The sequence below is a fragment of the Hibiscus syriacus genome, unplaced genomic scaffold, assembly GCF_006381635.1.
Source record: "Hibiscus syriacus cultivar Baekdansim isolate YM2019G1 unplaced genomic scaffold, ASM638163v2 tig00000340_pilon, whole genome shotgun sequence".
NCBI lineage: Eukaryota > Viridiplantae > Streptophyta > Magnoliopsida > Malvales > Malvaceae > Hibiscus > Hibiscus syriacus.
This window is the reverse complement of record NW_024061783.1, coordinates 3,116,769-3,131,812: the sequence shown is the minus strand read 5'-3', so window position 1 is coordinate 3,131,812 and position 15,044 is coordinate 3,116,769. Positions and strand designations below refer to the sequence as shown.

At 32.0% G+C, this 15,044-nt stretch overlaps 2 protein-coding genes across 2 annotated transcripts; one reads left to right on the top strand and one right to left on the bottom strand.

Annotated features, from left to right (window-relative positions):
• The first annotated feature begins 292 nt into the window (after positions 1-292).
• On the top strand, positions 293-8,912 carry LOC120202863 (histone H3.2). Its single transcript, XM_039203215.1, has 2 exons — positions 293-805; positions 8,899-8,912. Exon 1 carries the CDS (start codon positions 391-393, stop codon positions 799-801), a length of 411 nt encoding a protein of 136 aa, XP_039059146.1. The 5' UTR covers positions 293-390; the 3' UTR covers positions 802-805; positions 8,899-8,912.
• On the bottom strand, positions 1,873-9,747 carry LOC120189381 (lysine-specific demethylase JMJ30-like). The gene is made up of 6 exons (XM_039192703.1): positions 9,286-9,747; positions 7,593-7,804; positions 3,571-3,703; positions 3,331-3,474; positions 2,392-2,484; positions 1,873-2,178 (listed from the first exon to the last, which is right to left on the bottom strand). Exons 1-6 carry the CDS (start codon positions 9,745-9,747, stop codon positions 1,987-1,989), a joined length of 1,236 nt encoding a protein of 411 aa, XP_039048634.1. The 3' UTR covers positions 1,873-1,986.
• Positions 9,748-15,044: the final 5,297 nt, after the last annotated feature.

The following is a 15,044-nucleotide window of genomic DNA, read 5'->3' as shown; positions in this document are numbered from 1 at the left end:
TTTATGTAGTTTACCCTAAAAATAAGTAAAAACATGAAATGTGACAAATATATGGTGTGGAACTCATTGGCAAAATCCATGCGACACTCATAAACGCATCTTATTGGCCATCCGCATTGCACACGGATCGTTAACAGTGACAACCTTTGAAACCGTCGATTTATAGTTGTAATAATCTAATCGGACTGTCCATATTTAGTAATTCAAAATTTTCGAAGTTCCCGCGTGCGCGCTCCCTCTCTTTCGTTCTCGCAAAATTTCTCAATATAAACAACTCCCCGATCCCATCCCTAAATCGCACCACTCGCTGTCGATCGAATCATCAGTTTACGTTTTACTTATTCCCTGAAAAGTTCCTACGTTTTCTAATCCATCAATCCGGATTAATCAATGGCGCGTACCAAGCAAACAGCCAGGAAGTCAACGGGAGGCAAGGCGCCGCGTAAGCAGCTGGCGACGAAAGCCGCTAGGAAGTCGGCTCCAGCCACAGGAGGAGTGAAAAAGCCTCACCGCTTTAGGCCTGGAACGGTGGCGTTGAGAGAAATCAGGAAGTACCAGAAGAGCACGGAGCTGCTGATCCGGAAGCTTCCGTTTCAAAGGCTGGTGAGGGAAATCGCTCAAGATTTCAAGACGGATCTGAGGTTCCAAAGCAGCGCCGTTGCCGCTCTCCAAGAGGCTGCTGAAGCTTATCTTGTTGGACTCTTCGAAGACACCAATCTCTGCGCTATTCACGCGAAAAGGGTTACAATTATGCCTAAGGATATTCAGCTTGCTAGGAGGATCAGGGGAGAGAGAGCTTAATCCTGTATCTGTGTCTTATTATCTATTTCTGTTAAATATCTGATTTCAGTGTTTTGCTAAAAAAAATGAATGAATGATGAAATATGTACTTGGGGAATCTAATCAGAGTATTTGTTTTGTTGTTATTCATTGAATGCCTTTGTTTCGATTTCATTTCTGAATTTGAGACTCATTTATCCAATCAATTTGATAGAAGAATTCTGGATTCATTTTGACAGTATAAAACAAATTCATAATACTGCAATATTTCACATTGATGGAAAGCCATGTATGCATCAAATTGCTTTGTTGTGCTCTTGTAGTTGCTGATTTGGTAGTTATGTGCCATCTAGGGATTTGGTGCCCTATGATTCTGTATTTAACTTGAACTAAGGATGATGATAAACATAGCTGACCTGATCTTAAAAATATATACCTAAACTTGACTCAATTTTTTGAGAGAATTCAAACCTGACCTTACTTGAAATAATAATAAAATGTTATTTTTATTCAATAAAAGTAGTGACTTAATTGAAAAAATAATATATAGAGAGATATTATTATAATTATTTATGAATATATAAGTTAAAATTATATTTTTTCTTAGGTTGGATCGGATATTTTTCATCTTAAATCTAAATCCGACTCAAATATCACCTTTAAAAAAAACCCGACCTAACTTGACCCCAAACTTTTTTTTAAAAAAAAATCTAACCTAATCGAATTGAAACCCGTCGGATTCGAGTCCCATACCCATCTCTAAGTAAACTGTACATTGTCTCGGCGCCCTTTTTCAACCAAAGATAGCTTATTTATGTAAAGTTCAAACTTTTCTCTCACATTTGTTCTGATAGCTTATTTCAACCAATTGAAGGAATTTTTTCTTTTTTGCTCAAATTAATAATACGAATAACATCGTTTTATAGTTTATAACAGTTAATACTTGTAAGCATATTTGACTCATCGAAACATATTAAAAAAGCAAAATCATTCATCCCATAGCTTTCGTTGCTCTATTTAATTCCGTGCTACATCAGTCAACTAGACCGAGTTAAAAATGCACTAAAAAATTCTCCATATACACTATCATAATGTTCTTTCAGGCTGGCTCTGCTTGAATTTTACCGGCTAAGGTTTTTATATTACACATTATTTAACTTCCTCTTCTCTATTCCAACAACATTTTACAAGATACACTACTACATATTAACCCACCATTGAGCTCCCTGAATCACTACTCCACCAGAAGCTGACTGAAAAACTCATCGTTATTGATCGAACATAATGCCACCATTTAGGTGGGATATAAAGCATTTCGCCTTCCTCTAGGATGCAGTCTATGAATTCTAAGCCACGCACCTTCGGGAACTCCACCACATCTATGTTGTCGAGATCAACCTGAATTTGATACGTCTTTTGTCAGTGCTCATCACTAAAGCTTTTCACAGAATCAGGAAAAAACAGACGGGCAGAAGCAAGCAAAGAAGTTCCATAAACAGAAGGCCTACAGAGAGCTCTAGATGAAATCCAATAGTTCACTGCCTTCTTTTGTCCAAAGAAGAGGCCTTGGATGTTACAGCTTTAACATTTTCATAATGGTTAAGCAGGTACCTGGCTGGAATTGTGGAGCATAGTTTCGCTGTATGGGTAAAGCTCCTCGGAACATGAAGCAGAATAGAGTCTCACATACTTTTTACCAACAACCTAAAAATAAGGAGCAGAGTATCGAACGAGATTAAATCCAAAACAGATAGGACTAAAGTAGATCATCCACCAACCAATGTATAGGAAATGCAGAACAAGGGCAATGAAAAATGCCAGAAAACAGTTTCAATTACTTGTTATGAAAAAGGAAGTCTGTGAGAGTCGAGCATGTAGAAAGGTGAATCAGTATAGCTATTCGAGTCAATACTCATGAAGAGAAGCATAAGCCAATGATCACCAATGAATTATGGGTGCTCTTGAACATCGCAACTCAAGAAATGCTACATGCCAACTTAACACACACTATTACCCTTTTCCTAATGGAGATGATAGATTGAAGGCCCCTTAGGAGTTAGGACCCAAAAATCAAACCACATCTTTTAATTAGCAGTCTGGACATCCAATTTTGCACACAACTAAAGCATAATAGCAATTTGTAACAATGTTGATTACGACTACTTCCCTGATTAAGATGATTTCCATGATTGAGTCATCTCTTTAATACAACTCATTTTAAGGAATCCTTGAGTTGCTGCTAATCATGATTAACTAAAAGAATACGAAATTTTTCGTGATTCATCCGGTAGGATGGTAATTAGTCATTTACAAATATAAATCAGTTCTAGGCATTTCCCAATTTAATGCCTACTATAGACATGGGTGTATAGGAAAGATGAGACAAGCTACTGCATCTATTATGATCTAAGCTCCAAAACAGAAAACAAACTCAACATCTCAAATTTGTAGATTCATAGGTCTCCCCCAATCTCAAGACATATTAAAGCAGTTTCATGGAACCACAATTCACCTTACCATTTGTTAGGAATAATCAGTTCATGCCGATACCTGAGCAAGTATATTATGGTGTGGATCATGGTGCAAAGGTGTCACTGTCCCAGCTGGACCAAACCATGCATTCAGAGATATCAGCTCCCCACCACCAGCAAAACAATACTCAGGAATAGAAATGTCCTTCCGTAAATCATTTATCTGCCATTGTAACAAATAACATTAACAGGACTTCTGTACAACAAAGTGAAATTAGATCTTCCAAAGAATAAAATATAAGAAAGAGGATATTAGTACCTGATCAAACAATTGGTGCTGTGCAAGATACGTGGGGACCTTACTTCTACAGCCATTCGATTGAACCCTCTCAAGAAACTCGGAAAATGTAATAAGCTCTTGCTTCCAATCTGAACATAAGTAATTTTTCCAACCTGAAAAGCATTCCAAACTTTACCAGTTTTCTGTTAAAATATGAAGAAATGTCTTCACCGCAATTAGTATTGCCAAAAATAAATGAAAAGAGAAATGGAACTATAGTTTTCAATAATACAAACTCGAATTTTTAGTGACAATAACTAGGTAGTGAAGTTAAAAAACAGTTTTACAATTCTCAAGACTTCATTTTTTTTGGCTCCCAAATCCAATATTGGATGGCGAAACCATCTAATCCAATCCTCAGGTTCCTTCAATTAACTATTTCTTTTTTTAAGGTAGTTACCAATCATTTTCTACAGAAAAAGTTTCTAATACATCAATTCCTTATTGTTTTGAAACTTCCAAATGCTTTTAAATGATAAGAACCTATAGACCCAACTACAATGGTCCTTCTGTGAAAGATTTATACATGAAAGGAAAGATGTGAAGCTTTTTGTCCATTACGATAATTAAGAATAATCTTATGACCTGGCAAAGAATTCCATTTCTCATATTCTTTTCCCACAAAATTGCTTGAGAACTACACATGATCACATGATAAGAAAAACAACCTAAGAAAAGCCATATGGTAACTCACAGTAAGGAAAGGTTAGGCTAGGAAAAAGTTGGGAATAATAGCAATAATGGCTCCATCCACCTAGGATTAGGGGTGTACACGAGCCGAATCGAGCTCGAGTATTGTCAGCTCGACTTGAACTCGAAAACTTTAAATGTAAGCTCGACTCGACTCGAAAACTCGCGAGCCTAAAATTTTCAAACTCGACTCGAACTCGAAAGATAATATTGAAACTCGACTCGAACTCGAAATGGCTCGAACTCAAAAAAAATTCAAGAACTCAACCAAACTCGAGCTCGATTCAAGCTCAAGTGCTCACCACGTGGCTCAGCAAATTAACCATTGAGTTTGAGCTTTAATTTATAGGATCACTTGTGGAGCACTTGCTTCTATCTTAAAGATGTGGGATATAAGGCCACATATCACACATTTACAAAGCTTTTAAAACAGGAGACTTGAAGCCATTAGAATGATAGGGCACTCGCTTCTGTGGATTTGCAGGATGGTTCGATGTGCATTTCCGACTTAAAGTTTAGAACATGGGGTTTTTCTCCTCTTCAATTTCACCAGTAAAAGAGTTTCCAGGTTTTCCATTTGCAGATGAAGATGATGAGGTCGAGACTCTTTTGTAAACTGGTTTGATATCAAATGGCAGGAGTTTCAAGGTGATCCCCATAGCTATAAGTAGAAGTCCAGTCCCATGCTGCTCGGACAATGGCTTGGTAAATATCATGTATGACAGTAATAAAGTCACTGCCTTTCTTGCAGTTGTCACCTGTGCATTAAAGTTCATCATGTGCTGCGTTTATTTTCCACCATATATATGTGTATGTCTATGTATCAGAATTGTATGACCACAAACCAGTAATGGATAAGAGAAAATGTACCATTGTTGTAGTGGCTGCACCAAAAATGGCAATCAAGGAAAGGACTGAAACTTGACCAATGAATGTGGCAATGGCTTCAAAGACCAACACGCCATACACATATAAATGATGCTCAAGCAAGAAAGAAGATGAAAACCCAGATTTTACAGAGTAATTATTATTACCCCAAAGTGAAAAGTCTTACAATTTATTTATTTATTTTACCTCTGAACATGAATTCCATGCTTTGAATACTTCTCCTGTTAAAACCATGAGAGGGACCAATAATGGCAAACCAACGACAGTCGAGCAAAACAACATTTTGGAATTTTTTTGTGTTTTACTATAATTGATTGATAATAGAATAGTTTTATAACAGTTGCATTACAAATTACTATAATAGAATAGTTTTTATTATGAAGGGAGTGGAAATACCAACGTGGAAGAGAAAAATATGAAATTGTTCTCCGGATGAAGGAGCTAGCTAGCAGAGGAATGGCTGTTGAGGTTGTGGAGGAAATTAATGCATTAGATCCAATCTTCTTTGAGCAAAATCCTGTTTTGTTGTTCCAACTCAAACAGGTTAGTGTAGTTTGTACCAGCTGTAGCTTCAGCCTTGAATATTAAAAATTCCAGGTAAACTTGTCTAAATTTGCGGATAAGATGCAAAGAATTGATCTTATTTGTTTTAAATGTTCAGGTGTCATTTATGTTATTTTCCATATTATTTTAGCTTAAACCGAATAGGATCAATTGCATATAAGACCCTATAGTTTATGCACATTTTGTATTTAAGTTATTGGTTTAATTCCAATTTTGTAAGTTTAATTTTACATTTACGTGAATTTAATCATCATTCTAAAGTTAGTATATTTAGCTTAAATTAGTCCTCACATTTAGATTTCTCTTAATTTAGTCTCTGTTTAGGATTGTTTTCTTTAATTAGTTGTGTACATTTATTTTGCATGTTGATATGTTTATGTATAAGTATGCGATTGATTTATTTAGGAGTCACATAACATCATTTTGCATAATTTGTATGTTACCTTCATGTGCATAACTTAACCCCTATCACATAGTCATATTAAGGTTTTAGGGTTTGTAATTTAAGGTTTAAGATTTAGAGTTTAGGGTTTATTGCAAAGACATTAATTAATCGACTTGGTATCAAATTATGAGGTAAGTACTAAGTGTAATTTAGGATTTAGGGTTTATAGTTTAAGATTTGTGGCTTAGGGTTCATTACAAGGACATTAATTAAAATTTGAGGTAGTTGTATTATAGAATTTTTAATATATTTTTAAAATTTTATAATTATCAATAGTGTATTTTTAATATATTTTTAATAATGTAATTTTAAAAAATCTAAAATTATAATATAACATTTATCGAGCTGCTCACGAGCTTTTCGAGTCGAATATCGAGTAGCTCATTTAGGCTCGTTAAGAACTCGAGTCGAGCTCGAGCTCGAGTCGAGTCCATTCGATTCGAGTATTTATCGAGCCTTGATCGAGTCGATCTCGAGTAGCTCGCGATCTGTCTCGTCTCATTTACAGCCCTACCTAGGATAATAATCAGTTGGGATACACTCGGAGATCAATCATTCAGTAACCTTACGATCAGTAATAACTCTCAGCTATGCGACTCTTGGCAGGTGCCTAAAGATGAAGTAAATTCATTACAAGGCCAAAAAGAAACAAAAGCGTAAGGACCTTTAACCTATCAGTAGCTCATTGGGCATATTATGACACAGATTGTCTTGAAAATCAAACTAAAACTATCAAGATGTATAATACAAAAGATGAGCTGCAAACCACACTAGATTATCAAGATTAGCTTAATTGCTAGGAGCAACTGATTAAGATCAGTAACAGAGACATTCTCAGTTAAGTGACTCAATATTGTTTAGTACATGAATCATGCTGTGGACGAATCCCTTTAAAGTGTCCTGGATCCTTCTTGAATCTGGTTAGAAGCATTGAAGCAATAGTAAAAGAACGGGTTTTGGGTAGGAGTGTGAATGTTAAAGCAGATGAATTAGTGAAGCAGGGGATTGGGTAGGAGGAACAGAAAGGGGGAGGATGGAGCTGTCTGGGACCACTCTCTGTGTTTTGAGATTAAGAAAGGATTTTGTTGTTTTTAGGTTGTTGGTTTTTTGTTCTTCATCTACCTTGGTACTGATGTAATTGATTTAATCTTGAAATAAAATCTGAGGTACTCTTTTCCTCCTTCCGCTACTTCTCGGACTACTCCAAAGTAAGCCGAGAAGCATGAAGGGGTTTTTTAACGAGACCTCCAATTCTTATAAAAAAATTATGTAGAAAAAAATCAAATAAAGGACTATTTTAGAAAACTATATATGTAGCAAAGCATATTTCAAGAAAACAAAATATAACAGAGCATATGTTACAAATTTGATTTCTACTGATTTTTCAAAAAAAGAAAGAAAAGGAAGATTAATCACCTGAACCGGAACAGTACGATCACCACCAACCCCTCTTAAGTAATCCATATCATTCCACCTTGTCGTGGCTGGCCAGTGCACCATGCAATCAGTAATTATAACTGGAGAACCCGAGAGGAAATACTCGCATAGAAATGCCTCCAGAGATAGGGCGGACCTCTTCGCCACAATCTTGGAAGAAAGCGACCTTACTGGCAAAATTTGTAGTACCTATAGGATCAAAAGGAAACAGCATCAGTGATTAAATTCAGATATCATACTACCACACCAGCTTCTCTTTACCAGAAATATACCAACCATCCTCTTCATAAAATAATAAATCACAAAGAAAAGGAGCTAGCAACATGACAACATGACGTAATGTATGCAATGAATATATATAACTAAAGAAATGACAAAGGGGCAAGTTGCCCTGTTTTCACTTTGATGCATAAATACTAGAAATTAAAAGAATAGACAACTATAACTTCCAAAAGTTGAATACCCTTTTGGAATTCTCGGGTGTGAGTGTGTCTTACAAAGATTCTCTCCGCCCTTTGCCTTGTGAACATGTGTCTGTATATCATAGTTATGCTTAAGTTTTTACAAAATAAAAATAAGAAATAGACTGCAGTATATAATAGAATCAGTAAAGCTACCTGATGAATTCCTATACCATAGGTTTTGGAGCAAACAGTCTCTCTACATAAAAGCTAGCAATTTAGTCATTCTACATTTATTTTGAAGCACATAACGAGGTCATATGTTACAAAATGCTGAATTTTAGTTTTTACTTTTTTCCCATTGCATTTTAAAATTTAAACACAAGTTAGCATTTCTTTAACATTCAAGGTTACCGCCATTTAAAATTTTACCTCTTTGCTTCAAAATTAAATGTTTCAGCCGATAGTGCAGGGACTCGTCAAGTAGTTTAACAAATAGAATTAGTTTAATAATGAGTTACAGAAGAAAATCTAGAGATTTGTAACTGTCAGCATCAAATCCAAATTAACCACAAAGATCAGAAGGAAAATTCCTATTGATAATACCCTCAATGTTTTAGCTCATTGAAGAAATAAACATAAATGAAGCAGGAATCAAATCATCAATATAAACTCAAGGAAAAAAAGATTTTATAAATAGTAGTACAAGTACAACGAACCGGATGGCCTCTAAACTCAAATGAATAAGCATAAGAAACTCAAAAGCGATACCACATTTGAGCATTTTCTTTTTCTTCCAACAATAATGAAGCAATATGTTCTACAACATCCACAAGGGGATTGAACACTCACACTATAATCAATTCCCAGAAGAGGGAAAAGGCATTAGATCTTCATTTGGTTTTTGCGTTTTCTAGTGAAATTTTATTTGTTCTGAAGTTGATGAAAAGCAAAAGCAAATAGTAAAATTCATAATCTTATTCAATTAAAAAGAAAATGTAACATACATTTGAGTAAAATTCTATCATGCAAAAGGAAAATATATTAGCATAAACAATTAGCATTGTTACTATGTTAAACTATCATAAACACTAGTATTAATTCATGATTTGTCAAAATAATATTATAACAATTGGATTTTCAATTGAAGGAATGTGAATATATTGAATGCAATTTTCTAACTAGAAATATCACCGGACTTTAAAAAACTCCAATTTCATAAGAACAAGCAAGAATTTTTCCCCTTTTACAGTAGAAAACGAACCTTACCTCGGACTTATCGAATTCCCGTGGAGGAACCAGCAATCGAGACCCTGCATTTGGGCGGCCATTATTATCATCAGCTACTCCGTTATGATACTGCCTGGACTTGGCGGCCAAAACGACTTCGATTGCGGAGTCCAAATCCTTCCTAAGCAAAGGACCGCCCATTATGATCCCCAAGTCCAAAGACCTAAGAGCGTCTCTGAACTCGCCGTTCGAGAAATGGAACTTGGCCACATGGAGGCACGCCATGGAGTAAGCGTCACGCCAGACAGGGAGAACAGAGTGCCAAGGGCCAGAGTGAAGCTGCTCCCAGGCCATCTCACACGCCACCTCGGCAGCGCGCTGGTCACCGGCTGCGGCTAATGTGGCCATGCGGGTAAAAGCGTAGCCTCCGCGGGAAGTGATGGATTGGAGGAGGGCGGGGTACTCGGAGTCCAGCGTGGGTGTTGGGATGGCGGAGTACATGGGCGGAGGACGGCAGTTGAGATTTGCAGAGAGGGGTATTACCGAGGAGATAGTTCGGTGAGTATGCCCTTTTTGATGATTAGTTGGGACTTAAGAGGAAGATAGTTGAAGAGATATTTATACTTCAATTCAATGCTCTTGCAATCACTTTTTAACGATTTCTTATTCTTGTGAATATATGCGACAAAATGTCGTGATTTTTTTTAGTTTATTATATATATATTTTTTGACAAAAACAGTTTATTATTTATTTAAACGTTCTTTTAGAATTATTTTAACGTTAAATATTAATTTAAATATAATACCATATATATTTAAAATATATTAATTAAATTAAATTTATAATTCTTTATGTCACGTTAATTTTTTTAATAAACACGTTCAATTTAAATTGATAATTAATATTTAAATTAATTATTGGATGAAAAATATAAACTAAAACGATATTAGTTACTAAAAATATTTTACGATTTAAAGTTTTAAATTAAACATAATTTAAGAATGTGCATTTTCTTTTTTTAATAATTAATTTAGATAAGTAAAGCATTAGAGGTGTTTATGGTTGGTTAATCGTATTGTTTATTCTAAACAGTCTGTTAACTGTTATAATAGTTAGAAAATTTATTAATCGTAACTTAATAATTAAAAAATGATTAAACGCTAACGGTTGACTGTCATTAGCGGTTCAATTATAGGATAACCTAAGTTAACCTATAACAAATTTTTTTATAAAGACAAAACTACAAGAAAGCTTCAAATTTTCATACAATTTAAAAAAACACATATATATATATATATATATATATATATAATCTTACTTATTTATAGATGTATTTTATTTTGGCTTAATTATAAAATAAGTGTCCAAACTATATCACTTGTTCTAAATAGGTGTCCAAACTATTTTTTTAATCATCCAGGTGTCTAACATTACAAACGTTACCTGTTAGGTGTTTGGATCATAAATTCTGCCGTTAAGTGATCCGTATTGAGTTTGGATAATTTTGAAATAAAAAAAATTAAAAATGTGTTTATAAAGGCCCAAAATTTGTCAGAAATATTAACAAAAAGAAAAAAAAAACTCAAAACTTTAAAAAAACCTAATTCCAATCCCTTTACCACATTGATCGTCGCCCTTTGATGTTATTTTTGTCGGTCGAAACTTTGGCCATCCAAACCTCTACCGACGACCCAGTCAGTCGATAACTCAGTCAACCAACAATCCCTTAATTGATGAATCAAACTCGACAAACCCTCAATTGAGGCAACCCAACAAATCCCCAATCGAGAAAACCTGATGACTCCGACGAAAACCACGATGGCACAAACGAAGAAGATTGACAAGGGGATGGCAAGGCGGTGGCAGTGGTCAGCAAAGGATAAAGTAAGTTTAAGGTTGGATTTTAGGGGTTTGGAGTTTTAGAAAAATTAGTTTTTTTCAATAAATATAATAATTCTTTTTATTAAAAAAAATTCAAAAATTACCAGCACGTGACATGTGTCACTTAACAAAAAATTTTAGCAGTTGTTATAGTCCGAGCACCTAAAATGATAAAGTTTATAACATTAGGTACCTGGATGATTCAAAATAAAGTTTGGACAACTATTTGTGACAAGTGGTATAGTTTAGGCACTTATTTGATAATTAAACCTTTAATTATTATAGAAAATTTATATATTATGATTTATATTCATTTATTTGCTAATGAACATATTTACTAAAATCAAGTTTAAATCATATATTTCTTTTATCTATGTTTGATTTAATGTGTTCTAATATAAAATAAATATGATAACTAACAAGAAAGAACCATTTTGATTGTATTTCTAATTTCATTATATTTTAAAAATATAATTAATCGTAATGTATTAATAGTTGACTGATGGTTAACCATTTATTAAAATTCTTAACGAAAACTATAACCATTAGCCGATATTTTTAGCGATTCGATTAATTGAAACCGTTTAATTTTAACGGTTCGATTAATTAATATGTAAAATCTAATGATTACACCGGTTAACTATTACAGAATATTTCGAACACCCCTAAAGATAAATACAAAATAATATATACTTAAAGATAACTCTAAATTATTTAACATTAAACGTTCATATTTGACCTTCATAGCACTCAAAGAATGTGTATTTTCTTACACAAATAGCTTTCTATCTTTTCTTTCATAATATTAGTGAGTTTTTAATAAAACAAATTTAAAGAAAAAGATCATTTGAACATATGTTATCTTAACATTTTATTTAAAAAATATAACCTTTTTACAAAAATGTGTCGCGTAAAATATGTGTTACTAAAAATGTGTATTTATACGAGTATAAATCAACAGATGATAGCGATGACATATATCATAAATTTTATCATGAATCACTCAATAAATACATATTTAAATTTAAACACCTAAAAAGTTTGTATAAAAAGAATGCGATATTTGATAATCTTATGACTAAATTTGTTAATTTTAATTTATCAAATACATGTCTTGAAGTTGATTAGATTCATGTTAATTTATCTTTATTCGTAATATTGATATGTGTTTGATTAGATTTAAGATATATCTTTAACAGTATAAAATCAATTAATTTCGATCAAATCTCATATTATTTATATATGTATCTTTTAAATATTTAAATATATTCTTGTTAAGTGATTAAATACAAAATTTATACATGCACGCCGTTAAAAACCACATTTTCAAATATTTAAATATTTTAAATTAAAAAATATTTTATTTTTATTTATTTAAGTTTAATTTTTAATAGTATAAGTATATCACATCATCAAAATATCTGCAAAAGTCGAACAACATACACGAAAGAGCCCACCTAAACACAAACAGTCCAAAACTGGACAGGAGAAAATATCTACAAAAGCAAGGGCACACCGCAGTAGAGTGGCCGTAATAGCCATTGTCGCAATTTTTTTTGGGTAAATTAAATTGGGAGGCCACTAAACTATGGTCAAAAATCAATTTGACTATTGAAGTTTCAATTGAATCAATCAAACATTTAACTATTTAAATGTTTCAATTAAGTCATCAGCCGTTAATTTTTAACGGAAGTGGTGACGTGGCCGTTAAAATATTTTAGTATAATTCACAATCGATCCCTATAACTTATATATTCTTTCAATTTGATCATAATTTTAATAAATTAAAATAAATTTAACCATCGAATCATGAGGTTCCACGTGTCATTAGTGACACCTATCATGACACGTGTCTTTATTCAATTGAATGAACTAAATTTATTTTAATTTATTTTTAATTTAATAGATTTATTTTCCACCAATTAGATCATCCTCTAGTTGAAAGAAAATAAATTCGCACAAAAAGTGGGTGAGAGAAATTAAACCCAGGTTTCTTAGCTGGAATATTAGAAATCAAACCATTAAGCTAAGACAACCATTTGATATGCTTTGGACAACAGATAATATATATTGTACTTTAATATATAAATGCTTTACTCAAAATTAAATAATATTTTATATATCTTAAATTTTAAAATTATCTTTTATTTTTTGTTTTAACTTATTAAATATATTTTATTTTTTTTCTTAACTTATTAAATATATTTATTTTTATTTTAAAGTAAAAATATATGTTTTAACTTTATCATCACTTAAAAATATATATTTAAAATATTTTAACTTAAAATATATATTTTATATTTATCATCAGTTAAAATTTATTTGACAAAATACCTTAACATAAAATATATTTAAATATTTTATTATTAATTTAATATAAAAATATATTTATTATCATTATCTTAACTTTTAAAATATCTTTTTTTTTTAAATATCTTAACTTAAATTATATTTTATTTTTAAATTAAAATACATTTTTAAGTTAAGATATTTTTAAAATTTTAGATAATGATAAAATATATTTTTAATTTAAAATAAAAATAAAATATATTTTTAATTTAAAATAAAATAAAATATATTTTTAAGTGAAGATAAGAATAAAATATTTAAATATATTTTAAGTTAACATATTTTAAAAAATATATTTTTTAAGTGATGATAAAGATAAAATATATATTTTTACATTTAAATAATAATAAATATATTTAATAAGTTAAGAAAAAAATAAAATATATTTAATAAGTTAAAAAAACAAAAGATAATTTTAAAATTTAAGATATATAAAATATATTCTTTAATTTTGAGTAAAACATTTCTATATTATGGTACAATATATATATATATTATTTGTTTGTTCAAAGTATATTAAATGGTTGCCTTAGCTCAATGGTTTAATTTCTAATATTCCAGCCAAGCAACTTGTGTTTAATTCCTCTCACCTACCTTTTGTGCAGATTTATTTTCTTTCAACCAGAGGGTGACACGTGTCGTCACCCTCTGATTGGTAGAAAATAAATCTATTAAATTAAAAATAAATTAAAATAAATTTAGTCATCTAATCGAATAAAGACACGTGTCATGACAGATGTCATCAATGACACGTGGTACCTTTTGATTTGATGGTTAAATTTATTTTAATTTATTAAAATTAAGATTAAATTGAAAGAACATATAAGTTTTAGGGATCAATTGTGAAATATACCAAAATATTTTAACGGTCACGTCACCACCTCCGTTAAAAATTAACAGTCGGTGGCTTGATTGAAAAATTTAAATAGTTGGGTGATCTGATTGATTCAATTGAAACTTCGGTGGTCAAATGATTTTTGACTATAGTTTTATGGTCTCCCGTGTAATTTACTAAGTTTTTTATACGAACTAAATAATTTATGTGGTAAAAAATTATTATTATTTTTACGATTTTAAATTTAAGTAGAAAAAATATTAAAGATTTGTGACTTAAATATCAAATAATTAAAAATTATTTTTAAATAGATATTTCCTATAGTTACCTAATTAATAATTCTTTAGATTTGACGTCGTAATCTTGAAAGAAAATCCACCCGTGTGGTAATCACAAAGTTCCAACTTTCAGAACCTAATTGTTTGAATCAATCACTTAGAACCCAACCCAAACGTGTTCGACCAATCTCCCAATGAACCCACAAATGAAAATATCTTGACGAACCCTAAACCACAAAAACAAGAGTAAATATCATCCTTTTTTGTGGCAATGTCTCTCCAACCTCATGCAGGTCTTTTTCCCGAACACATGGTGTGCATGAAAATCTTCATCATTATTAAAGGCCCCTTTATAATCAATGGGGTAGCATGCCAACAATTCTTTCTTCTGTTCATGTACGGGATAGATCTTTGCAGAAAACAACGTACTGCATCCTCTGCTTTTCGGTTCACT